Source organism: Ranitomeya imitator, chromosome 5 (genome assembly GCF_032444005.1).
Source record: "Ranitomeya imitator isolate aRanImi1 chromosome 5, aRanImi1.pri, whole genome shotgun sequence".
Lineage (NCBI taxonomy): Eukaryota > Metazoa > Chordata > Amphibia > Anura > Dendrobatidae > Ranitomeya > Ranitomeya imitator.
Genome location: NC_091286.1, coordinates 716,196,278 through 716,223,149, shown reverse-complemented (window position 1 = coordinate 716,223,149; position 26,872 = coordinate 716,196,278). Strand labels below are relative to the sequence as shown.

Here is a 26,872-nt window from a genome sequence, read left to right as displayed (position 1 = left end):
TTCCACCTGATATTTTTGGTGGACACCCATACGTAATCATTCACACACAGGTCCGGACCTGAACTTTTATTTTCACGCATGCGTCTGCCACAAGATGGTAAGCTCTTTACAGAACCGACAACAGAGGCATCCCCCTGTGTCACCAAACTCACACCCCCACAATGCACCGAGGGAACCACCACCCTCCTCCGACCCTTCCTCCTTAGAGGTCTCTGACATACCGGGTTAGAATGTAGTGAGGGTAGAGTCTTGCCCCTACTTCCTTTAGGCACCTCTACTGCCCCCACTGGAGAAGAAGGGGTAGGTTGTAGAAGGACGGCAGAGATCGTAGCTCCAGGGCAGCAGTCCTCACACGACTGACCCCAGCTGACTACTTCTCTGGACCGCCAGTCTATGACAGGGTTGTGTCTTCTCAACCAAGGGAGACCTAAGACAATGGGAGTTGGTATGCCCTCCAAGACATAACATGACAGGAACTCTTCATGACAAGCCCCTATACGCAGATGTATATTGTCAATGACTTGGGTAATGCTCCCCTGGCTGAGCGGGACAGAGTCAATGGCCTGGACGCTTAGGGGTCTGGCTAGTGACCTACTCATCAGGCCATGGGTCTGGACAAAATGAGCATTCACCAAATTGACTCCTGCTCCACTGTCCACAAGCACCGGAATATTCTTATTTACCCCACCAACAACCACCTCAGCAGGTAAGGTACACTGAGACGAAAAAACGGAGGAAATATACATGCATCGCCCCAAAGACCTGGTCGTTGCAGTAATGTCGCTCTGCCACTAAGGGGAGTGATGGTACATCTGATGGCACTAAAGGAGTTCACCTGACCAGGTATCACAGTCACACACTACACTTCACACTCCGGCCACCAGGGCGAGCAAAAGGTTCTATTTATTAGGCCACTCCACACACTTTGGTAAAACTGGGGGTTGGATAGGAAGTTAGTCAGAAGCAGACTGGGTTTTGTCCAGGCAACATCCCGTGGCAGGGGGTGTTGCGGGGAAGATTCAGGGGGGTCCCTGTCAGGCATGGGAACCTGGCAGGCACCTAGCGACAAAGCACAAAGGAGAACCAGTAGGAGTCGTGCCCCGAGATCGGCAACATCCTACTGAGGCACGTAGCCGGTGGCCAGAACGCCGAGGAAGTAACTGACTCCAAGCATTACTTCAAACAGAGGCAGGACAGTTGATTATAGGTTGGCTGTCTAACATACTTCACCTAAGAAGACATAGGGGGCAAAGTTCGAGAGGAGCGTCTCTAGGGTCTCAGAATATCTCCGAGCCTTCCCGTCAAACGGGTGCGTCATAGCCATAACATACTGGGGGACGAAGCAGAACATCAGAATAGAAACGACAGTTGTGAGGACTATCCCAAATGCTCAGCAGGGAAGAACTGCAACACACAGGCGCTAGTTGGTAGGCACTGATTTCCACCTGCAAAGGGACCTCTGGATGTGCCCTCAGACCGGCCGGTCTCAGACAGCCCTGTTAACCGTGCTCCGGATTGAGGATCCTGAAGTCATCAGTAAAGAGGTAAAGAGACTGCAACCCTGTGTCCTCATTATTGACTGTACCTCACACCATCGCCGCCTACACTACTGGAAAGCCCTGGGGATACACTTCACCTGTGGGAAGGTATACCACCTAGCTGTCATTCCATCACCCCAGCGGACCCCGAAGCAGCGTCGGTCGCCCTGACCGAACACCACAGGTGGCGTCACGAACCCCTGACAAACTACTATCAACCCTTTCATTGGACGCCCCTTAGCAGGGTCACGGACCGGGTCCCGCAACCGTGACAACCCCAAAACTGAGACAGAGAGGACCGGTACCGAGTAACCTGTGGCCCTGTGTCTGGGGGCGCTCCATACACTCCCTGGTTGTTTCCTTCTACACAACCAGGGGGACGCGGCTTTTTAGATGGAACAGGTATTTTGGTGCGAGCAGGGCAGACAATGATAAAATGACCGGTCTGCCCACAGTAGAAACATGCCCCCACACCACAGTAAACCCCAGACAACCCCGTTTGGGAACCAACTCCTCCCAGCTGCATGGGTTCGTCCGCCTGCCCAGGTGTGTCCTCCTCCCTAGCAAGGACTATAGGGGGCACATTTGGTGTATGCCTCTCCCTCAAGCGTCTATCCACCCGGATGGCAAGGGACATGGCGGCCTCCAACGACTTGGGGGCAGCGTACTGTACCAGAGTATCTTGTAACCTAGGGGACAGACCCTGCACAAAATGGCTCCTGAGGGCTAGGTCACTCCACTGTGTGTCAGTGGCCCACCTCCTGAACTCTGAACAGTAGACCTCCGCCGGCCGGCCCCCCTGCTTGATCTTATGGAGTCGGGATTCCGCCAAGGAGACGCCGTCCGGGTCACCATATACCAGCGCCAGAGCTGCAAAAAACTCGTCCACTGACCGTAGAGATGGAGAACCGGTTGGCAGAGAGAAGGCTCAGGATTGGGGATCACCTAACCCAAGAAGAGGTGCGAAACCGGCTAAATAAGATTAAAATAGATAAATCTCCGGGTCCGGATGGCATACACCCACGAGTACTAAGAGAACTAAGTAATGTAATAGATAAACCATTATTTCTTATTTTTAGAGACTCTATAGCGACAGGGTCTGTTCCGCAGGATTGGCGCATAGCAAATGTGGTGCCAATATTCAAAAAGGGCTCTAAAAGTGAACCTGGAAATTATAGGCCAGTAAGTCTAACCTCTATTGTTGGTAAAATATTTGAAGGGTTTCTGAGGGATGTTATTCTGGATTATCTCAATGAGAATAACTGTTTAACTCCATATCAGCATGGGTTTGTGAGAAATCGCTCCTGTCAAACCAATCTAATCAGTTTTTATGAAGAGGTAAGCTATAGGCTGGACCACGGTGAGTCATTGGACGTGGTATATCTCGATTTTTCCAAAGCGTTTGATACCGTGCCGCACAAGAGGTTGGTACACAAAATGAGAATGCTTGGTCTGGGGGAAAATATGTGTAAATGGGTTAGTAACTGGCTTAGTGATAGAAAGCAGAGGGTGGTTATAAATGGTATAGTCTCTAACTGGGTCGCTGTGACCAGTGGGGACCGCAGGGGTCAGTATTGGGACCTGTTCTCTTCAACATATTCATTAATGATCTGGTAGAAGGTTTACACAGTAAAATATCGATATTTGCAGATGATACAAAACTATGTAAAGCAGTTAATACAAGAGAAGATAGTATTCTGCTACAGATGGATCTGGATAAGTTGGAAACTTGGGCTGAAAGGTGGCAGATGAGGTTTAACAATGATAAATGTAAGGTTATACACATGGGAAGAGGGAATCAATATCACCATTACACACTGAACGGGAAACCACTGGGTAAATCTGACATGGAGAAGGACTTGGGGATCCTAGTTAATGATAAACTTACCTGGAGCAGCCAGTGCCAGGCAGCAGCTGCCAAGGCAAACAGGATCATGGGGTGCATTAAAAGAGGTCTGGATACACATGATGAGAGCATTATACTGCCTCTGTACAAATCCCTAGTTAGACCGCACATGGAGTACTGTGTCCAGTTTTGGGCACCGGTGCTCAGGAAGGATATAATGGAACTAGAGAGAGTACAAAGGAGGGCAACAAAATTAATAAAGGGGATGGGAGAACTACAATACCCAGATAGATTAGCGAAATTAGGATTATTTAGTCTAGAAAAAAGACGACTGAGGGGCGATCTAATAACCATGTATAAGTATCTAAGGGGACAATACAAATATCTCGCTGAGGATTTGTTTATACCAAGGAAGGTGACGGGCACAAGGGGGCATTCTTTGCGTCTGGAGGAGAGAAGGTTTTTCCACCAACATAGAAGAGGATTCTTTACTGTTAGGGCAGTGAGAATCTGGAATTGCTTGCCTGAGGAGGTGGTGATGGCGAACTCAGTCGAGGGGTTCAAGAGAGGCCTGGATGTCTTCCTGGAGCAGAACAATATTGTATCATACAATTATTAGGTTCTGTAGAAGGACGTAAATCTGGGGATTTATTATGATGGAATATAGGCTGAACTGGATGGACAAATGTCTTTTTTCGGCCTTACTAACTATGTTACTATGTTACTATGTTACCTTTAAGAAGGGAAATGATGATTCCCACCCGTTGTTCCTCACTCCCTGATGAATGAGGGCGGAGCCTGAAGTATAACTTACAGGCCTCCTTAAAAACCAAAAATCTATCTCTCCCTCCAGAAAACCTGTCAGGGAGAGATATCTTGGGTTCTGGTAGAGCCTGAACCTGAGCCGAGGCCCAGAACCCCAACAACTGCTGCAGCTGCTGCACCACCTCACCACGCAGATCCTTAAGCTCAGTGGTGAGAGTCTGGAGCAGTTGGGCAAAGGCCTGCATTTGAGCCATGGCTCACCAGAGAAAATGTGAAGGTCGGTGTTAATGTCACGCCGTTTACGGCGATAAAGGGGCAGGACGGCGTACTGGACCCACACCTGTCCCTGCCATTATAAGGGGCCGTGGCTTTCCCTTATCTCAGGGGTACCTATGATGGTTAGGAGGCCTGAGCCGCCAGCGTATCCCTGTCTCCTGTGCAGGCCCTATCAGTGACCCCCTCTCCCCCCAAGGGAGGTGGACTGCACCAGTGTATAAATATCACAATTAACAGGGTATACAGACAAGGTAAAGGAAAACTACACTTAGCTTAATGCTGCAAGGCACAGCACAGCAGGAAGAAACAACAGATACAACGGACACAGCTGCAGAACAACAGTTCCCAGCTAGCTCCTACTCCCGGCTTGGTCGCTGAAGAATGAACTAACACCGACAGTCAGCTGATGAACCAGGTGACCTCTTAAAGGATGGAGGGAGTGGTCACCACAAACATCAGCTGACCCAGCAGCAATGCAATAACATCAGCGGCCACCGGGGGGGGGGAAAAACTGCATTAACCCCCGATGACCAGAAAGGAAAAAAGGTCTTAAACTGAGGCAAACCAGATCTGCCACAAATCCAAAATTGGATCGTGACAGTAGGCATCAAAACTATGAATTAACACATGTGGAATTATATATTAACATAAAAGTGTGAAACAACTGAAAATATATGTCTTATATTCTAGGTTCTTCAAAGTAGCCACCTTTTGCTTTGATGACTGCTTTGCACACTCTTGGCATTCTCTTGATGAGCTTCAAGAGGTAATCACCGGGAATGGTCTTCCAACAATCTTGGAGGAGTTCCCAGAGATGCTTAGCACTTGTTGGCCCTTTTGCCTTTACTCTGTGGTCCAGCTCACCCCAAACCGTCTCGATTGGGTTTAGGTCTGGTGACTGTGGAGGCCAGGTCTCACTCTCCTTCTTGGTGTAATAGCCCTTATACAGCCTGGAGGTGTGTTTGGGGTCATTGTCCTGTTGAAAAATAAATGATGGTCCAACTAAACGCAAACCGGATGGAATAGCATGCCGTTGCAAGATGCTGTGGTAGCCATGCTGGTTCAGTATGCCTTCAATTTTGAATAAATCCCCAACAATGTCACCAGCAAAACCCCCCCACACCATCACACCTCCTCCTCCATGATTCACGGTGGTAACCAGGCATGTAGAGTCCATCAGTTTATCGTTTCTGTGTTGCACAAAGACACGGTGGGAACCAAGATCTGAAATTTGGACTCATCAGCCCAAAGCAGAGTCCACTGGTCTAATGTCCATTCCTTGTGTTCTTTAGCCCAAACAAGTCTCTTCTGCTTGTTGCCTGTCCTTAGCAGTGGTTTGCTAGCAGCTATTTTACCATGAAGGCCTGCTGCACAAAGTCTCCTCTTAACAGTTGTTATAGAGATGTGTCTGCTGCTAGAACTCTGTGTGACATTGACCTGGTCTCTAATCTGAGCTGCTGTTAACCTGCGATTTCTGAGGCTGGTGACTTGGATAAACTTATCCTCAGAAGCAGAGGTGACTCTTGGTCTTCCTTTCCTGGGGCAGTCCTCATGTGAGCTAGTTTCTTTGTAGCGCTTGATGGTTTTTGCCACTGCACTTCGGGACACTTTCAAAGTTTTCCCAATTTTTCGGACTGACTGACCTTCATTTCTTGAAGTAATGATGGCCACTCGTTTTTCTTTACTTAGCTGCTTTTTTCTTGCCATAATACAAATTCTAACAGTCTATTCAGTAGGACTATCAGCTGTGTATCCACCAGACTTCTGCACAACACAACTGATGGTCCCAACACCATTTATAAGGAAGAAATCCCACTTATTAAACCTGACAGGGCACACCTGTGAAGTGAAAACCATTCCCGGTGACTACCTCTTGAAGCTCATCAAGAGAATGCCAAGAGTGTGCAAAGCAGTCATCAAAGCAAAAGGTGGCTATTTTGAAGAACCTAGAATATAAGACATATTTTCAGTTATTTCACACTTTTTTGTTATGTATATAATTCCACATGTGTTAATTCATAGTTTTGATGCCTTCAGTGTGAATGTACAATTTTCATAGTCATGAAAATACAGAAAAAATCTTTAAATGAGAAGGTGTGTCCAAACTTTTGGTCTGTACTGTATATTACTAGTAGTCTGTAGGGAAAGTTAGGCAAAAGTTCCAGACAGTAGTCTGAGGAGGACAGAGGGTCAATGGAGCTGTGCATGCCCTCAGAGCTGCAGCTCCTAGAAAGAGACATTGAAAGGCAGAATAGTATTGCAGCGAGCGTGAAGGAAGTCGAAGCAAAGGAGAGGATACCAGAAGGGGACTAGCCCCGCTCAGGCTGCCTCCTTCTGAGGCGCAAAATTCCGGTAGCCGGAACACCGAGGGAATAAGGACCTCTATGCCTTATTTCAGAGACCGGCAGGACAGCTAATTGCAGCTTACCTGTCCGCACCTACACCCAGGAGGCACGGTGACACCTACAGAGCCGAGTTATCTAAGAGACCCTATTAAACAGGCTCAAGTCACCAGTCATACGAGTTTTGTCCTATCCTATACGGGGACAGAGAGAGCGAAACACCACATCTGTGAGACCCTTATGTGAAGCCATAGGCAGTAAGGGACTACACCACCGCAGCCCAAAGGAAGGCTACTGATTTCCACCTGGATAAGGGGACTCTGGACTTCTCTCCAAACCGGCCGGACTCTGCCTGCCCTGTGATCTGGTGCCCTGGACTGTGGACGCTGAAGTCTTCACTAAAGGTAAAGAGACTGCAACCTTGTGTCCTAGTTCTTCTCTGCGCCTCTCACCAACCACCGTCTACACACCGGGAAGCCCTGGGGACATACTTCACCTGTGGGAAGGTATACCATCTAGCTGCCATAACATCACTCCAGCGGACCCCTTAAAGCAGCGTCGGTCACCCGGACCGAATACCACAGGTGGCGTCACGAACATAAACTCTATGCCTTTAAAGACCTTTCCCCTTTTACACGCAGCCACCGTGACATCCCCCTGTGAAGCAGTAGGACCCGGTACCGAGTACCCCTGACCCGTGGGGCGACTCACCCTCACATTTGGTTTCCCCTTCCTATACATCCTCTGTTTCCGCCTTTTTTGTTTTGTGAGTGTATTTGTATGATTATATAGTTTTCTTTTACCCCTGCCTGTTAATCCTGTCTGCATGGTTAGCATTATACACATCAGCTCCTCACCTTCTTGGGGGGAGGGATCAGATAAGGGTTAAGTTAGGAGCATAGATAGGTACAAAAGCCGGTGTCTCCATCAACAGGTGTAATCAGGGGGGCAAGGATAGACCAGGGCGCCCCTACTTCGAGGGATCGGGGAGGGACCCACAGTCCCTTGACACTACATGACACATAACCTGTGATATAATCAATTAATGTGACATTGCCGCAATTAGTTTTTATTGCGTTTTTGATGTTGCAGATTTTCTGCACCATTTCTGCACCCATTAAGTAAAAATAGGTTACTTGCATTTTTTATAAAAATATTCAGCATAAAAAGCTCACCAAAAATTCATTGTGGGAATTCAGCCTTAATCTCTGCTCTTTCTGAGACTTCCAGTCCAGTGGATGGTCCCATCAATGATTGGAAGCTTTCTTTGTATAAGGGTCCATACACAGACAGCTGTCAGTCACCGATAGGACCAATGTTTCCAGAAAGAGCAGAGGTTTAAAATGATGAAATCACAGGTTATAGTGAATCTCAAAAGATTTATCGGACTCCACGTCTCTACCTGCTTTAGGGCATCATGCCAGCAGATTGGACGCCATATTCATGGTGACAGGTTCCTTTTTCTAATGCACAGTGAATGATCTGTAATAGATCAATCAATGCATGGAGTTGGACTTTCTTCTTGTTCACACAGGACAATGTGCTGCGGAGAACAATGATCTTTTGTGCAGCACAAAAGTTCAATCTATGCAACCAAACAAGCATTTCCAGTAATTACGCAGTGTAAATGGAGCACTACTTTGCAGCATTATTTCCACAGTACTAAAGATTATAGAGAAGTGCTACTACAGCGTAAAATGGAGTCTCATGGTGACACTTCATGTGCACCCTCATACGTTGCATCCTCCCTCGGTGCTGTGCTCTGTACATTATCAAATACCTCAGCGATCTCCCCAACTCCAGTCACGGATATCTGAGAGTAACTCAGACCACTGCCATGATATACTCACCAACTTGTTGTCTGTAATTTTCATACCAGTTCTGCTCCTCTGAAGATGTGCTGGATGATGTCGCTGACCCTAGAAACAAAAACAGATGGGATACTGGTGAGAGGCAGGTGACCGCCATTTAAGTGGTGAAAAGCAGGTGAACATGGCACTGTGTAGTCAGGAGCAAGTGAACATGGTGCTGGTTGTTGTGGAGCAGGTGAACATGGCGCTGAGGGGTGAAAAGCAGGTGAACATGGCACTGAGTGGTCAAGAGCAGGAGACTATGGCACTGTGTAGTCAGGAGCAAGTGAATATGGTGCTGGTTGTTGTGGAGCAGGTGAACAAGGCACTGAGTGGTCAAGAGCAGGTGAACATGGCGTTGAGTGGTGAAAAGCAGTTGAACATGGCACTGAGTGGTCAAGAGCAGGAGACTATGGCAGGAGTCATGGCAGGAGTCAGGAGTCAGGAGCAAGTGAATATGGTGCTGGTTGTTGTGGAGCAGGTGAACATGGCACTGAGTGGTCAAGAGCAGGTGAACATGGTGCTGACTGGTGAAAAGCAGTTGAACATGGCACTGAGTGGTCAAGAGCAGTTGAACATGGCACTGAGTGGTCAAGAGCAGTTGAATATGGCACTGAGTGGTGAAAAGCAGTTGAATATAACACTGATTGGTCAAGAGCAGGTGAACATGGCACTGAGTGGTCAAGAGCAGGTGAACATGGCACTGAGTGGTCAAGAGCAGGTGAACATGGCACTGAGTGGTCAAAGCAGGTGAACATGGCACTGAGTGGTCAAGAGCAGTTGAATATGGCACTGAGTGGTCAAGAGCAGTTGAATATGGCACTGAGTGGTCAAGAGCAGTTGAACATGGCACTGAGTGGTGAAAAGCAGTTGAATATCACACTGATTGGTCAAGAGCAGGTGAACATGGCACTGAGTGGTCAAGAGCAGGAGACTATGGCACTGAGTGGTCAAGAGCAGTTGAATATGGCACTGAGTGGTGAAAAGCAGTTGAATATCACACTGATTGGTCAAGAGCAGGTGAACATGGCACTGAGTGGTGAAAAACAGTTGAATATCACACTGATTGGTCAAGAGCAGGTGAACATGGCACTGAGTGGTCAAGAGCAGGAGACTATGGCACTGAGTGCTCAAGAGCAGTTGAATATGGCACTGAGTGGTGAAAAGCAGTTGAATATCACACTGATTGGTCAAGAGCAGGTGAACATGGCACTGAGTGGTCAAGAGCAGGTGAACATGGCACTGAGTGGTCAAGAGCAGGTGAACATGGCACTGAGTGGTCAAGAGCAGGTGAACATGGCACTGAGTGGTCAAGAGCAGTTGAACTAGGCACTGAGTGGTCAAGAGCAGGAGACTATGGCACAGAGTGGTCAAGAGCAGTTGAATATGGCACTGAGTGGTGAAAAGCAGTTGAATATCACACTGATTGGTCAAGAGCAGGTGAACATGGCACTGAGTGGTCAAGAGCAGGTGAACATGGCACTGAGTGGTCAAGAGCAGTTGAACATGGCACTGAGTGGTGGAAAGCAGTTGAACATGGCACTGAGTGGTCAAGAGCAGTTGAACATGGCACTGAGTGGTCAAGAGCAGTTGAACATGGCACTGAGTGGTCAAGAGCAGTTGAACATGGCACTGAGTGTTCAAGAGCAGTTGAACATGGCACTGAGTGGTCAAGAGCAGGTGAACATGGCACTGAGTGGTCAAGAGCAGTTGAACCTGGCACTGAGTGGTCAAGAGCAGTTGAACATGGTGCTGAGTGGTAAAAAGCAGGAGAACATGGCACTGAGTGGTCAACAGCAGTTGAACATGGCACTGAGTGGTCAAGAGCAGGTGAACATGGTGCTGAGTGGTAAAAAGCAGTTGAACATGGTGCAGAGTGGTGAAAAGCAGTTGAACATGGTGCTGAGTGGTGAAAAGCAGTTGAACATAGTGCTGAGTGGTGAAAAGAAATTGAACATAGCACTGAGTGGTCAAGAGCAGGAGAACATGGCACTGAGTGATCAAGAGCAGTTGAACATGGCACTGAGTGGTCAAGAGCAGTTGAACATGGCACTGAGTGGTCAAGAGCAGGTGAACATGGTGCGGAGTGGTGAAAAGCAGTTGAACATGGTGCTGAGTGGTGAAAAGCAGTTGAACATGGTGCTGAGTGGTGAAAAGCAGTTGAACATAGCACTGAGTGGTCAAGAGCAGGAGAACATGGCACTGAGTGGTCAAGAGCAGTTGAACATGGCACTGAGTGGTCAAGAGCAGTTGAACATGGCACTGATTGGTCAAGAGCAGGTGAACATGGTGCTGAGTGGTAAAAAGCAGTTGAACATGGCACTGAGTGATCAAGAGCAGTTGAACATGGCACTGAGTGGTCAAGAGCAGTTGAACATGGCACTGAGTGGTCAAGAGCAGGTGAACATGGTGCTGAGTGGTGAAAAGCAGTTGAACATGGTGCTGAGTGGTGAAAAGCAGTTGAACATGGTGCTGAGTGGTGAAAAGCAGTTGAACATGGTGCTGAGTGGTGAAAAGCAGTTGAACATAGCACTGAGTGGTCAAGAGCAGTTGAACATGGCACTGAGTGGTCAAGAGCAGTTGAATATCGCACTGATTGGTCAAGAGCAGGTGAACATGGTGCTGAGTGGTAAAAAGCAGTTGAACATGGCACTGAGTGGTCAAGAGCAGGAGAACATGGCACTGAGTGGTCAAGAGCAGTTGAATATCGCACTGATTGTTCAAGAGCAGGTGAACATGGTGCTGAGTGGTCAAGAGCAGTTGAATATCGCACTGAGTGGTCAAGAGCAGGTGAACATGGTGCTGAGTGGTAAAAAGCAGTTGAACATGGTGCTGAGTGGTGAAAAGCAGTTGAACATGGTGCTGAGTGGTGAAAAGCAGGAGAACATGGCACTGAGTGGTCAAGAGCAGGTGAACATGGCACTGATTGGTTAAGATCAGGTGAGCATGGTGCTGAGTGATCAAAAACAGTTGAACATGGTGCAGCGTGGTCAAGAGCAGTTGAACATAGCACTGAGTAGTCAAGAGCAGTTGAACATGGCACTGAGTGGTCAGGAGCAGGTGAACATGGCGCTGAATGGTCAGGCACAGGCGAACATGGTGCTAAGTGGTGAAAAGCAGTTGAACATGGTGCTGAGTGGTGAAAAGCAGTTGAACATGGTGCTGAGTGGTGAAAAGCAGTTGAACATGGTGCTGAGTGGTGAAAAGCAGTTGAACATAGCACTGAGTGGTCAAGAGCAGTTGAACATGGTGCTGAGTGGTGAAAAGCAGGAGAACATGGCACTGAGTGGTCAAGAGCAGGAGAACATGGTGCTGAGTGGTCAAGAGCAGGTGAACATGGCACTGAGTAGTCAAGAGCAGTTGAATATCGCACTGATTGGTCAAGAGCAGGTGAACATGGTGCTGAGTGGTGAAAAGCAGTTGAACATGGTGCTGAGTGGTGAAAAGCAGTTGAACATAGCACTGAGTGGTCAAGAGCAGGTGAACATGGCACTGATTGGTTAAGATCAGGTGAGCATGGTGCTGAGTGATCAAAAACAGTTGAACATGGTGCAGCGTGGTCAAGAGCAGTTGAACATGGCACTGAGTGGTCAGGAGCAGGTGAACATGGCACTGAGTGGTCAGGAGCAGGTGAACATGGCGCTGAATGGTCAGGAGCAGGTGAACATGGCACTGAGTGGTCAGGAGCAGGTGAACATGGCGCTGAATGGTCAGGCACAGGCGAACATGGTGCTGAGTGGTGAAAAGCAGTTGAACATGGTGCTGAGTGGTGAAAAGCAGTTGAACATAGCACTGAGTGGTCAAGAGCAGGTGAACATGGTGCTGAGTGGTCACGAGCAGGTGAACATGGCACTGATTGGTTAAGATCAGACCATCATGCTGGTTAATGCAAAGAAGGGGAACATAGCGCTGAGTGATCTGGAGCAGGTGAACATGGTACTGAGTGGTTTTCACATTTTCGATCCAATAAGGTTCGAAATACCGAAGAGATCCTTTTAAAAAATAGATTTTATTTAAACACTGTTTAAAATCATACAAGAAAAGCAGAGTATGTCACAGTAAGGGACATCACCAGGAACCAGAGTAGTTACAGAGGATATAACTGAAACTAGAGGTAAATATTTATCCAAATATACAACCAGTATTGTTATATTATAAAAATTCCAATGATTATCAGTAAGTATTATCTCATCATGCTCTACTGGTCTGACAAGTACTGAACAAAAAAAGCGGTTATTACCACAGATTCATCTCCCAATATGAACAGATATTGTCTTTATATATTTGCTATTGCACTTAGTGTTCTTGGCATGATCAAATCATGACATAAAAGTGATGAAAAAATGGCTACTTCAAAAATAACGGTACCATAGCGATTTATATTCCTAACCTCATACCAAAATCCACCCCTGCAATCGGGCTGTATATGGGGCCGGAAATGCGAGAAAAGAAAACCAGGAGGGCTACTGCTCTATAATTTTGTCTGTCCCATATCAGCATGTTGCCATATTAATGCCTCCAAACAATTAGCTTAGATCGCCATATATAATTGCGGTTTAAAGTGCCGTACAAGCCATGTAGTTATGCTATACATCAGCGTTAATACCTGTGGGCTCTGTGTGATCTTTCTGTCCCGGGTCCTGCTTAAGGGGTGAAGGGACATCACTGAAGCAGGACCCGGGACAGAAAGATCACACAGAGCCCACAGGTATTAACGCTGATGGTGATGTCCCTTACTGTGACATACTCTGCTTTTCTTGTAATAATAATAATAATAATCTTTATTTTTATATGTATGATTATTATTTGTATGATTTTAAACAGTGTTTAAATAAAATCTATTTTTTAAAAGGATCTCTTCGGTATTTCGAACCTTATTGGATCGAAAATGTGAAAACTATGATTTATGAAGTGCCTTTATCCGAGGTATTTGTTGGACTAACTTGATAAAAATGGTACTGAGTGGTCAGGAAAAGGTAAACATGGCACTGAGTGGTGAGGAACTGGTGAACATGGCTTTGTGTGGTTAGAATGAGGTAGCCACCATGCTGGTTGGTACGGAGGAGGTGAACATGGCGCTGAGTGGTCAGGAGCATGTGAACATGGCACTGATTGGTTAAGATCAGGTGAGCATGGTGCTGAGTGATCAAAAACAGTTGAACATGGTGCAGCGTGGTGAAGAGCAGTTGAACATGGCACTGAGTGGTCAAGAGCAGTTGAACATGGCGCTGAGTGGTCAAGAGCAATTGAACATGGCATTGAACGGTCAGGAGCAGGTGAACATGGCACTGAGTGGTTAGGAGCAGGAGAACATGGTGCTGAGTGGTGAGGAGCAGGAGAACATGGTGCTGAGTGGTGAGGAGCAGGAGAACATGGTGCTGAGTGGTCAGGAGCAGGTGAACATGGCACTGAGTGGTCAGAAGCAGGTAAGCATGATGTGGAGTGGTCAGGAGAAGGTGAACAAAGCGCTGAGTGGTCAGAAGCAGGTGCCCACCACGCATAGTGATGCCGAGCAGATGAACATGGCGCTGACTGTTCAGAAGCAGGTGAACATGGCACTGAATTGTCAGGAGCAGGTCAGCATGGTGCTGAGAGGTCAGAAGCAGGTGCCCACCACGCATAGTGATGCCGAGCAGATGAACATGGCGCTGACTGTTCAGAAGCAGGTGAACATGGCACTGAATTGTCAGGAGCAGGTTAGCATGGTGCTGAGAGGTCAGAAGCAGGTGCCCACCACGCATAGTGATGCCGAGCAGATGAACATGGTGCTGACTGTTCAGAAGCAGGTGAACATGGCACTGAATTGTCAGGAGCAGGTCAGCATGGTGCTGAGAGGTCAGAAGCAGGTGCCCACCACGCATAGTGATGCCGAGCAGATGAACATGGCGCTGACTGTTCAGAAGCAGGTGAACATGGCACTGAATTGTCAGGAGCAGGTCAGCATGGTGCTGAGAGGTCAGAAGCAGGTGCCCACCACGCATAGTGATGTGGAGCAGGTGAACATGGTGGTGAGTGGTGAGGAGCAGGAGAACATGGTGCTGAGTGGTCAGGAGCAGGTGAACATGGCACTGAGTGGTCAGGAGCAGGTAAGCATGATGTGGAGTGGTCAGGAGAAGGTGAACAAAGCACTGAGTGGTCAGAAGCAGGTCAGCATGGTGCTAAGAGGTCAGAAGCAGGTGCCCACCACGCATAGTGATGCCGAGCAGATGAACATGGCGCTGACTGTTCAGAAGCAGGTGAACATGGCACTGAATTGTCAGGAGCAGGTCAGCATGGTGCTGAGAGGTCAGAAGCAGGTGCCCACCACGCATAGTGATGTGGAGCAGGTGAACATGGCGCTGTGTAGTGATAAGGTGACAATTGCTACTGCATAGACATGGAACTGCGAATCTTACGTAGCCTCCTATGCTGGTTTGAGTCACAAAGTACGGCTGTCACTGCTGCTTGCATCTCATTTTGTTGTTTTGGGACAGAATCTACAAAAAAGATTTTTAAAAACAAAGTACATAAAAGTTTGAATCTTTTGATATACCTGAATAGTGGGTAACATTGTAAAAATATTGTAAAGATTCTCAGGTTTGAACATCAAGCACCTCTTTCCTTCCAATCAGTTTTCAGTGTCCTATGAAAACACATCTCTTTCGAAAGGCCACTCACCTGACCTCACGAATCTGTCCACTGACGTGGACTGACATTGCTAAATTGTCCTCACAATCTGGTCCCTTATATCATTTGATTCCACACGGTCTGTGCCCTCAGTAGCACTTTTTATCTAAATATATACAGATACTGTCTGGTGACCAACTCATACATGTACATATACAGATACTGGCCGGTGACCGGATCATACATGTACATATACACATAATGGCCGGTGACCGGGTCATACATGTACATATACAGACACTGGCCGGTGACTGATCATACATGTACGTATACAGATACTGGCTGGTGACCAACTCATACATGTACATATACAGATACTGGCCGATGACCGGATCATACATGTACATATACAGATACTGGCCGGTGACTGATCATACATGTACATATACAGATACTGGCCGATGACCGGATCATACATGTACATATACAGATACTGGCCGGTAACTGGATCATACATGTACATATACAGATACTGGCCGATGACCGGATCATACATGTACATATACAGATACTGGCCGGTAACTGGATCATACATGTACATATACACATACTGGCCGATGACCGGATCATACATGTACATATACAGATACTGGCTGGTGACTGATCATACATGTACATATACAGATACTGGCCGATGACCGGATCATACATGTACATATACAGATACTGGCCGGTGACTGATCATACATGTACATATACAGATACTGGCCGATGACCGGATCATACATGTACATATACAGACACTGGCTGGTGACCGTATCATACATGTACATATACAGATACTGGCCGATGATCGGATCATACATGTACATATACACATAATGGCCGGTGACCGGGTCATACATGTACATATACAGACACTGGCTGGTGACCGTATCATACATGTACATATACAGATACTGGCCGGTGACCGGATCATACATGTACATATACACATAATGGCCGGTGACCGGGTCATACATGTACATATACAGACACTGGCCGGTGACTGATCATACATGTACGTATACAGATACTGGCTGGTGACCAACTCATACATGTACATATACAGATACTGGCCGATGACCGGATCATACATGTACATATACAGATACTGGCCGGTGACTGATCATACATGTACATATACAGATACTGGCCGATGACCGGATCATACATGTACATATACAGATACTGGCCGGTAACTGGATCATACATGTACATATACAGATACTGGCCGATGACCGGATCATACATGTACATATACAGATACTGGCCGGTAACTGGATCATACATGTACATATACACATACTGGCCGATGACCGGATCATACATGTACATATACAGATACTGGCTGGTGACTGATCATACATGTACATATACAGATACTGGCCGATGACCGGATCATACATGTACATATACAGATACTGGCCGGTGACTGATCATACATGTACATATACAGATACTGGCCGATGACCGGATCATACATGTACATATACAGACACTGGCTGGTGACCGTATCATACATGTACATATACAGATACTGGCCGATGATCGGATCATACATGTACATATACAGATACTGGCCGGTAACTGGATCATACATGTACATATACAGATACTGTCTGGTGACCGGGTCATACATGTACATATACAGACACTAGCTGGTGACCGGATCATACATGTACATATACAGATACTGGCCGGTAACTGGATCATACATGTACATATACAGATACTGGCCGGTGACCGGATCATACATGTACATATACAGACACTAGCTGGTGACCGGATCATACATGTACATATACAGATACTGGCCGATGATCGGATCATACATGTACATATACAGATACTGGCCGGCAACTGGATCATACATGTACATATACAGATACTGTCTGGTGACCGGATCATACATGTACATATACAGATACTGGCTGGTGACCGGATCATACATGTACATATACAGATACTGGCCGATGATCGGATCATACATGTACATATACAGATACTGGCCGGTAACTGGATCATACATGTACATATACAGATACTGTCTGGTGACCGGATCATACATGTACATATACAGATACTGGCTGGTGACCGGATCATACATGTACATATACAGATACTGGCCAATGATCGGATCATACATGTACATATACAGATACTGGCCGGTAACTGGATCATACATGTACATATACAGATACTGTCTGGTGACCAACTCATACATGTACATATACAGACACTGGCTGGTGACCGGATCATACATGTACATATACAGATACTGTCTGGTGACCGGATCATACATGTACATATACAGATACTGGCCGGTGACCGGGTCATACATGTACATATACAGATACTGGCTGATCACCAGATCATACATGTACATATACAGATACTGGCTGGTGACCGGGTCATACATGTACATATACAGATACTGGCCGATGATCGGATCATACATGTACATATACAGATACTGGCCGGTAACTGGATCATACATGTACATATACAGATACTGGCCGGTGACCGGGTCATACATGTACATATACAGATACTGGCCGGGGACCGGATCATACATGTACATATACAGATACTGGCCGATGATCGGATCATACATGTGCATATACAGATACTGGCCGGTGACCGGATCATACATGTACATATACAGACACTGGCTGGTGACCGGATCATACATGTACATATACAGATACTGTCTGGTGACCAACTCATACATGTACATATACAGATACTGGCCGGTGACTGATTATACATGTACATATACAGATACTGGCCGATGACCGGATCATACATGTACATATACAGACACTGGCTGGTGACCGGATCATACATGTACATATACAGATACTGGCCGATGATCGGATCATACATGTACATATACAGATACTGGCCGGTAACTGGATCATACATGTACATATACAGATACTGTCTGGTGACCGGATCATACATGTACATATACAGATACTGGCTGGTGACCGGATCATACATGTACATATACAGATACTGGCCGATGATCGGATCATACATGTACATATACAGATACTGGCTGATCACCAGATCATACATGTACATATACAGATACTGGCTGGTGACCGGGTCATACATGTACATATACAGATACTGGCCGATGATCGGATCATACATGTACATATACAGATACTGTCTGGTGACCGGATCATACATGTACATATACAGATACTGGCCGGTGACCGGGTCATACATGTACATATACAGATACTGGCCGGGGACCGGATCATACATGTACATATACAGATACTGGCCGATGATCGGATCATACATGTACATATACAGATAGATCCCGCCCCATTCCTAGGAGTAAGAAGCACTGAACATGAGCTCCTGAATTTCCATCACTTTATACCTTGTAATGAGGCAACTGTAAGACAAAACCTGGAAAAACTCAACTCCGTGGAACATAAAAGTGATCTGGACTGAACTGGACTTTACATTTTATGAAAAAAGGAAGAATTGGAGGATTTAAAGGACAAAACAAGAATCTCCTGGAGGACACAGACTGGAAGCAGCCGACATCATACATCTGACATCCTGATACCTGGACCTATAGAAGGTAGGAGAATTCTTTAACTACAACACAACCTATAGACTTGCTACAAATTAATCTTCTTAGAAACAAGGATTATAATTAACATATAACTACAAAATGGAAAACACAAATTTAGAACATGTAAATGAACAAAGCCCAGAGCCAGAGACACAGGAATGCTGGGGGCCAGATCTGGGGATAACACAGGGGGGCAATAAATCCAAGATGGACTACGTTAGAGAGAATCCAGAGACTCTTTATGCAGATTTCACAAAGAAAGAACCAAAAAGAAAAAAAACCTCTATTGTTGGTAAAATATTTGAAGGGTTTCTGAGGGATGTTATTCTGGATTATCTCAATGAGAATAACTGTTTAACTCCATATCAGCATGGGTTTATGAGAAATCGCTCCTGTCAAACCAATCTAATCAGTTTTTATGAAGAGGTAAGCTATAGACTGGACCACGGTGAGTCATTGGACGTGGTATATCTCGATTTTTCCAAAGCGTTTGATACCGTGCCGCACAAGAGGTTGGTACACAAAATGAGAATGCTTGGTCTGGGGGAAAATGTGTGTAAATGGGTTAGTAACTGGCTTAGTGATAGAAAGCAGAGGGTGGTTATAAATGGTATAGTCTCTAACTGGGTCGCTGTGACCAGTGGGGTACCGCAGGGGTCAGTATTGGGACCTGTTCTCTTCAACATATTCATTAATGATCTGGTAGAAGGTTTACACAGTAAAATATCGATATTTGCAGATGATACAAAACTATGTAAAGCAGTTAATACAAGAGAAGATAGTATTCTGCTACAGATGGATCTGGATAAGTTGGAAACTTGGGCTGAAAGGTGGCAGATGAGGTTTAACAATGATAAATGTAAGGTTATACACATGGGAAGAGGGAATCAATATCACCATTACACACTGAACGGGAAACCACTGGGTAAATCTGACAGGGAGAAGGACTTGGGGATCCTAGTTAATGATAAACTTACCTGGAGCAGCCAGTGCCAGGCAGCAGCTGCCAAGGCAAACAGGATCATGGGGTGCATTAAAAGAGGTCTGGATACACATGATGAGAGCATTATACTGCCTCTGTACAAATCCCTAGTTAGACCGCACATGGAGTACTGTGTCCAGTTTTGGGCACCGGTGCTCAGGAAGGATATAATGGAACTAGAGAGAGTACAAAGGAGGGCAACAAAATTAATAAAGGGGATGGGAGAACTACAATACCCAGATAGATTAGCGAAATTAGGATTATTTAGTCTAGAAAAAAGACGACTGAGGGGCGATCTAATAACCATGTATAAGTATATAAGGGGACAATACAAATATCTCGCTGAGGATCTGTTTATACCAAGGAAGGTGACGGGCACAAGGGGGCATTCTTTGCGTCTGGAGGAGAGAAGGTTTTTCCACCAACATAGAAGAGGATTCTTTACTGTTAGGGCAGTGAGAATCTGGAATTGCTTGCCTGAGGAGGTGGTGATGGCGAACTCAGTCGAGGGGTTCAAGAGAGGCCTGGATGTCTTCCTGGAGCAGAACAATATTGTATCATACAATTATTAGGTTCTGTAGAAGGACGTAGATCTGGGTATTTATTATGATGGAATATAGGCTGAACTGGATGGACAAATGTCTTTTTTCGGCCTTACTAACTATGTTACTATGTTACTATGTAATGTATTATTCTATACAGACCACCCCTCAGCTTGGCGCACTGCGCTGTGCAAACGATACAAACATGTATCTAAAACCAACGATAAAGGTGTCCAGCAGATTAAAATTACCAGCCAAGCAGATGATGACACCAATGCGCTCACCATACTCCTATACAAAACTGGCACAGTCATGGCGCAGGGGACGGAGGAGATTCTGCAGCAATTTGAAAATTGTTTCTCCGATATCAAAGAGCAGGCACAAACCTATAAAGGACTACAAGCCCCAGCAGCTACCTCTAATGCTCACATAGGGATTCCCAGACAGAGCCGCCTAACCCCCGACACTTCACACCTCTCGCCTGATAACATCAGAGACTTCTTATCTCAACTAGAAAGAGACTTGGTCCAACTGAAATTTGAATGTGAAAGAAACTCACAAAGTAACGCAAATTACCAAGCAGCAAATGACAGGGCCACACAGAAAATAAGGGCCGAAATGTGTGAAATGAAGTGTAAATACAAGGCAGCACTACAGGAAATGGGGGAGCTGAAAAAAGACAATGATCAACTCCGAAAGGAGATTAGAGAATTAAAAGCCCATAGCCCTGGACATCTGAACCAGCAGGGGGCAACGAAAACAAGCCAGAGGGCAGACAATATGGCCAGCACTGAACCCCATCAGCAGCACCGTAGCCCACCCAAGACATCACAAAGTCCTGATACTGTCCTAATAATGGACTCAAATCCTGAAACCAGAGAGATGGAAGAGAGAACAGAACCAGCCACCAGCAAAGCCAGCACCACAGACCCTCGTCAGCAGCACCGTAGCCCACCCAAGACATCACAAAGTCCTGATACTGTCCTAATAATGGACTCAAATCCTGAAACCAGAGAGATGGAAGAGAGAACAGAACCAGCCACCAGCAAAGCCAGCACCACAGACCCTCGTCAGCAGCACCGTAGCCCACCCAAGACATCACAAAGTCCTGATATTGTCCTAATAATGGACTCAAATGGGAAGTACCTAAATACACAGCGGCTATTCCCAGGAAAACAGGTCCGTACAATCCGCTGTGCAAGTATTGAACAGGTGACAGAGGTCATCAGTAGACCACGGTTTACCAACCCAAAGCACATTATTATACACACGGGTACAAACAATCGGCCAGACCAGCAGATCGCAGAACAACTGATCAACCTGGCAAAGATGGCAAACCTAAAATTCCGGGACAGTAAAATCATTCTGTCATCGCTGCTTCCAAGAAAGGACATACCCAGGCAAACCACCCAAGCCATCAATGCAGAACTGACTGAAAAGATCAAGACTGTGCCAAACGTGACCCTGGCACAACACCTCTCCATAAACAACAGTCACCTGCACGATGATAAACACCTCAACAAACAAGGGGTCAGCCTCCTGGCCAAAGAGCTGAAGGACATCGTGCTAAACAGAGACCCCGGGCCTGGATTCAACAGTGGCCATAATCACACTGAAAGACCCCCGAGAACGATAAAGCAGAAAACCCCAAGGCTACCTCCTGGAGCTGGAAACAAAGCTCTTCACCCAGTGTCAGACCATCGGAGGTGGAGACCTCCACCGAGGACACCACCAAGCCCACACAGATACATGCAGAGCAGAGATAGGGATGAGATAATAAACCTGCTCAATGCACTGCGCAGAATAATAATGTGACCGGATGGAACCAAGCACCACTATAAAACTGTCAGAAATCCAGTTTGTCCCACACAGCCATACTCATTACAAGGTATATACACACAAACCACACAGAAGAATGTCTTCACTTACAATCAGCAGCTGGAATATCCAGGGTCTCAACGCCTCAACCTTTGGATCTAAAACAAAGGACCCTGATTTTATACAAAGTATGAAAAATATAGACATTCAGATCCTCCTGGAAACATGGACCACAGCCGAAAACGAATCCCTGGTGCCTATTGGATACAAGGAATTCTTGGTCCATGCCCAGAAAAATAAAAACATCAAACAGGGCCGGGGCTCAGGAGGAGTAGCGATCTGGTATAAAGAGGAGCTCCACCAGTACATCAAACCGGTGAAGAAAGGAGGCAGCCACATATGGATCAGAATCAGCAGCTCCATCCTCACCTGTCAGTCTGATGTCCACCTCTGTGCCACCTATATACCACTGCCAGAGTCCCCCTACTTCAATCCAGACTGCTTCGAAATCTTACAAAGAGAAGCCGCCCATTATCAGGCCCTGGGCAAAGTTCTCATCTTTGGAGACCTCAATGCAAGAACAGGGAGAGAGAGAGACTTCCTGACCACGGATGGAAACATCTACATACTTGGAGCAGAGAATGACGGCCAAGACCCTGTACACACTGAGAGAAACAGCTATGACAGTACAGTCAACAAAAGTGGCAGAAAGCTCCTGAACGTATGTAAAAGTTTAGGACTTCATATCCTTAATGGACGATGCAAGGGTGACTCCTTAGGAAGGTATACACTAAACTCCCATGTAGGGAGGAGTGTAGTTGATTACGCCATTACAGACATGAACCTGGCAGATGTCAGCGCCTTCATAGTCACCCCACAAACGCACCTGTCAGACCACAGCCAACTTCTTCTGTACATGAAATCTACAGAGAAACCATCCACTCAGAAGCCACAGCAGAGCGGCCTCTTCACCCGGCCTCCATCCTATAAATGGTCCAAAATATCGGCACTAAGATATAAAGAAGCTTCCAGAAGACCTGAAATACAGCGGATGCTCCACCACTTCTACAACCTTGAGTACATGCCAAACCCAGAGGGAGTGAACCAAGCAGCAAAGGACCTCAACAATATATTCTACGCAATGGCCAGACTGTCCGACCTTAAAAAAGTCGACTACAAGAGACCAAAAGAAACACAGGTCAATGGCTGGTTTGACAGAGAATGTAAAGCTGTACGGAAGACCCTGAGAACAGCCTCCAACAAGAAACACAGAGACCCCAACCACCTGGGTCTGAGGGAAGCCTATGACTCCATACAAAAGCAGTACAAAACCATCCTCAGGAGGAAGAAGCAGAGTTACATCTCTACGAAGCTCAATCAACTTCAAGACGCCCTCCAAGACCACTCCTTCTGGGAACTATGGAACCACATGGACACCAAAGACAAGAAAAACAACAACCATATCCAAAATGGCAACCTCTGGCTCCAATACTTCAGAGACCTCTATAAAGACATTCCAAAGGAAGGACTAAGCCAAGAACAGGAAAACATAATGGCGAAACTAAAAGCAATGGAGGAAAAAATCAAAAACTTCCAAAACCCGGTGGATACACCTATAACACTACAGGAAGTAACCGAGAGACTCTCCTCCATAAGAAGTAGAAAAGCCGGTGGCCTAGATGGAATCCTACCAGAAATGCTGAAGTACAGCCCACCAGAAATACAGGCTGCAATGGTTAAACTCTTCAATATTGTACTGAGTGCCGGCTACTTCCCTCGTACCTGGAACCAAGGCCTCATCACACCTATCCACAAGAGTGGGGACAGGTATGACCCAGCCAACTACAGAGGCATATGCGTCAGCAGCAACCTGGGAAAACTGTTCAACAGTATCCTGAACAAGAGGATCCTCACCTTCCTCACCGAGCACAACGTCCTCAACAAGAGCCAAGCAGGGTTCATGCCGAACCACCACACCACTGACCACATCTATACTCTGCACAGCCTCATTCAGAGACACATCTACAATACAAAGAATGGGAAGATATACGCCTGCTTTGTGGACTTTAAAAAGGCCTTTGATTCAGTGTGGCACCCGGGCTTATTCCTGAAACTGCTGGAGAGTGGAATAGGAGGAAAGACCTACGATGTCATCAAAAGCTCCTACACCGAGAGCAGCTGCAGCGTGAGTGTGAGCGGCAAAAGAACGGCTTTTTTCCAGCAGAGCCGCGGAGTAAGACAAGGCTGCAGCCTAAGCCCAACGCTCTTCAACATCTACATCAACGAGCTGGCTACCGCCCTGGAATCCTCCTCAGCACCAGGACTCACCCTCCACGACGCTCAGGTGAAATTCCTGCTGTATGCAGATGACCTGCTGCTGCTGTCACCAACCGAGAAAGGCCTCCAGGACAACCTGAAAATCCTAGAGAAATTCAGCTCCACCTGGGCCCTACCGGTCAACCTAAAGAAAACCAACACCATGGTGTTCCAGAGGAGAAAGAGAAGATCAGACCAACACCCATCATTTATCCTCAACAACTGCGACCTCACAGGAACGGACAAATATACCTACCTGGGCCTAGAGATTCACCGGTCAGGGAACTTCAAACAAGCCATAGAGACCCTGAAAGACAAGGCCTGCAAAACCTTCTATGCCATCCGAAGGACACTCTACCATCTGAAGCCACCAGTGAGGGTCTGGCTAAAAATCTTCGACTCCATCATCGCCCCAATCCTCCTGTATGGCAGCGAAGTCTGGGGTCCTCACACCTACCCAGACTGGTCAAAGTGGGACTCCAGTCCAACAGAAATATTCCACCTGGAATTCTGCAAGCACCTTCTCCAGGTCCATCGGACCACCTCCAACAGTGCTTGTCGGGCCGAGCTGGCCAGATTCCCTCTACACCTGACAGTTCTAAAGAGGGCGCTGTCATTCCGGGCTCACCTGCATAGGAGCAATCCAAGCTCCCATCACCATAAAGCCCTGATACATGAAGGTGAAACAGAAAAACCAGAACCCCCGGAACAGCCCAGCCAAACCCAACCGGACCAGAACACCAATCACAACAACCTGACAAAAGCCGGAATTAGGAAGATGGCAGATGAAGGCCAGGAGAGGTATGTCAGTGACTGGAAGAATGATATCATCAGCTCACAGAAACTGACCATGTACCGGAGCCTACAGAGAGACTACAGACTGGCCCCATATCTGGAGAAACTCCCGGACCCCAGAGACCGCCAGATCCTGAGCCGATATAGACTCAGCGCCCACAGTCTGGCCATCGAATGTGGCCGACACAGGCAGAGCTACAAGCCCAGGGAGGAAAGACTGTGCCAACACTGTGACCAGGAGGCCATAGAGGACGAAACCCACTTCCTGCTACACTGCTCCAAATACTCAGCAGTGAGGGACACTCACTTCAGGAGACTCTCACATCTCTTCCCAGACTTCATCACCATGAAGGAGGAAGAGAAAACATATATCTTGCTGGGAGAAGAAGAGAGAGCGGTGGAGATAGCAGCGCGGTATGTGAGCGAATGTCATAGACTGCGAGAAAGAGAACTATGATGCCATGGACTATAGCCCCCAACCTGGACCTGCCCCATCCACCTCCCCTATGCCATGGACTATAGCCCCCACAATGGACCTGCCCCATCCACCTCCCCTATGCCATGGACTATAGCCCCCAACCTGAACCTGCCCCATCCACCTCCCCTATGCCATGGACTATAGCCCCCAACCTGGATCTGCCCCATCCACCTCCCCCCACAGCTCCTACCCAACATCCCCTCAGTCCCTATCCCTATTGCCTCTATACACTTGCTTTGGCAAAACTGATGAGTATTTGGTCCTGCCAATAAAGCTTCTTTGAATCTTGAATCTTGAATCTACAGATACTGGCCGGTGACCGGATCATACATGTACATATACAGACACTGGCTGGTGACCGGATCATACATGTACATATACAGATACTGTCTGGTGACCGGATCATACATGTACATATACAGATACTGGCTGGTGACTGGATCATACATGTACATATACAGATACTGGCCGATGATCGGATCATACATGTACATATACAGATACTGGCCGGTAACTGGATCATACATGTACATATACAGATACTGTCTGGTGACCAACTCATACATGTACATATACAGACACTGGCTGGTGACCGGATCATACATGTACATATACAGATACTGTCTGGTGACCGGATCATACATGTACAAATACAGATACTGGCTGGTGACCGGGTCATACATGTACATATACAGATACTGGCCGATGATCGGATCATACATGTACATATACAGATACTGGCCGGTGACCGGATCATTCATGTACATATACAGATACTGGCCGGGGACCGGATCATACATGTACATATACAGATACTGGCCGATGATCGGATCATACATGTACATATACAGATACTGGCCGGTGACCAGATCATACATGTACATACAGTGGGGCAAAAAAGTATTTAGTCAGTCAGCAATAGTGCAAGTTTCACCACTTAAAAAGATGAGAGGCGTCTGTAATTTACATCATAGGTAGACCTCAACTATGGGAGACAAATTGAGGGAAAAAAATCCAGAAAATCACATTGTCTGTTTTTTTATCATTTTTTTTGCATATTATGGTGGAAAATAAGTAT

The 26,872-nt window shown here is 46.6% G+C and overlaps 1 protein-coding gene across 1 annotated transcript in view; it reads right to left on the bottom strand.

Moving 5' to 3' along the window:
• The window catches only part of LOC138681001 (T-cell differentiation antigen CD6-like), a 361,581-nt gene that overhangs the window by 72,528 nt on the left and 262,181 nt on the right, over positions 1–26,872 (bottom strand). The window contains exons 10-11 of the mRNA XM_069768182.1: positions 15,013–15,093; positions 8,618–8,686 (exon numbers count right to left, since the gene is read on the bottom strand). Coding sequence (XP_069624283.1) covers positions 8,618–8,686; positions 15,013–15,093 — 150 coding nt within the window. The remainder of the gene's footprint in view (positions 1–8,617; positions 8,687–15,012; positions 15,094–26,872) is intronic.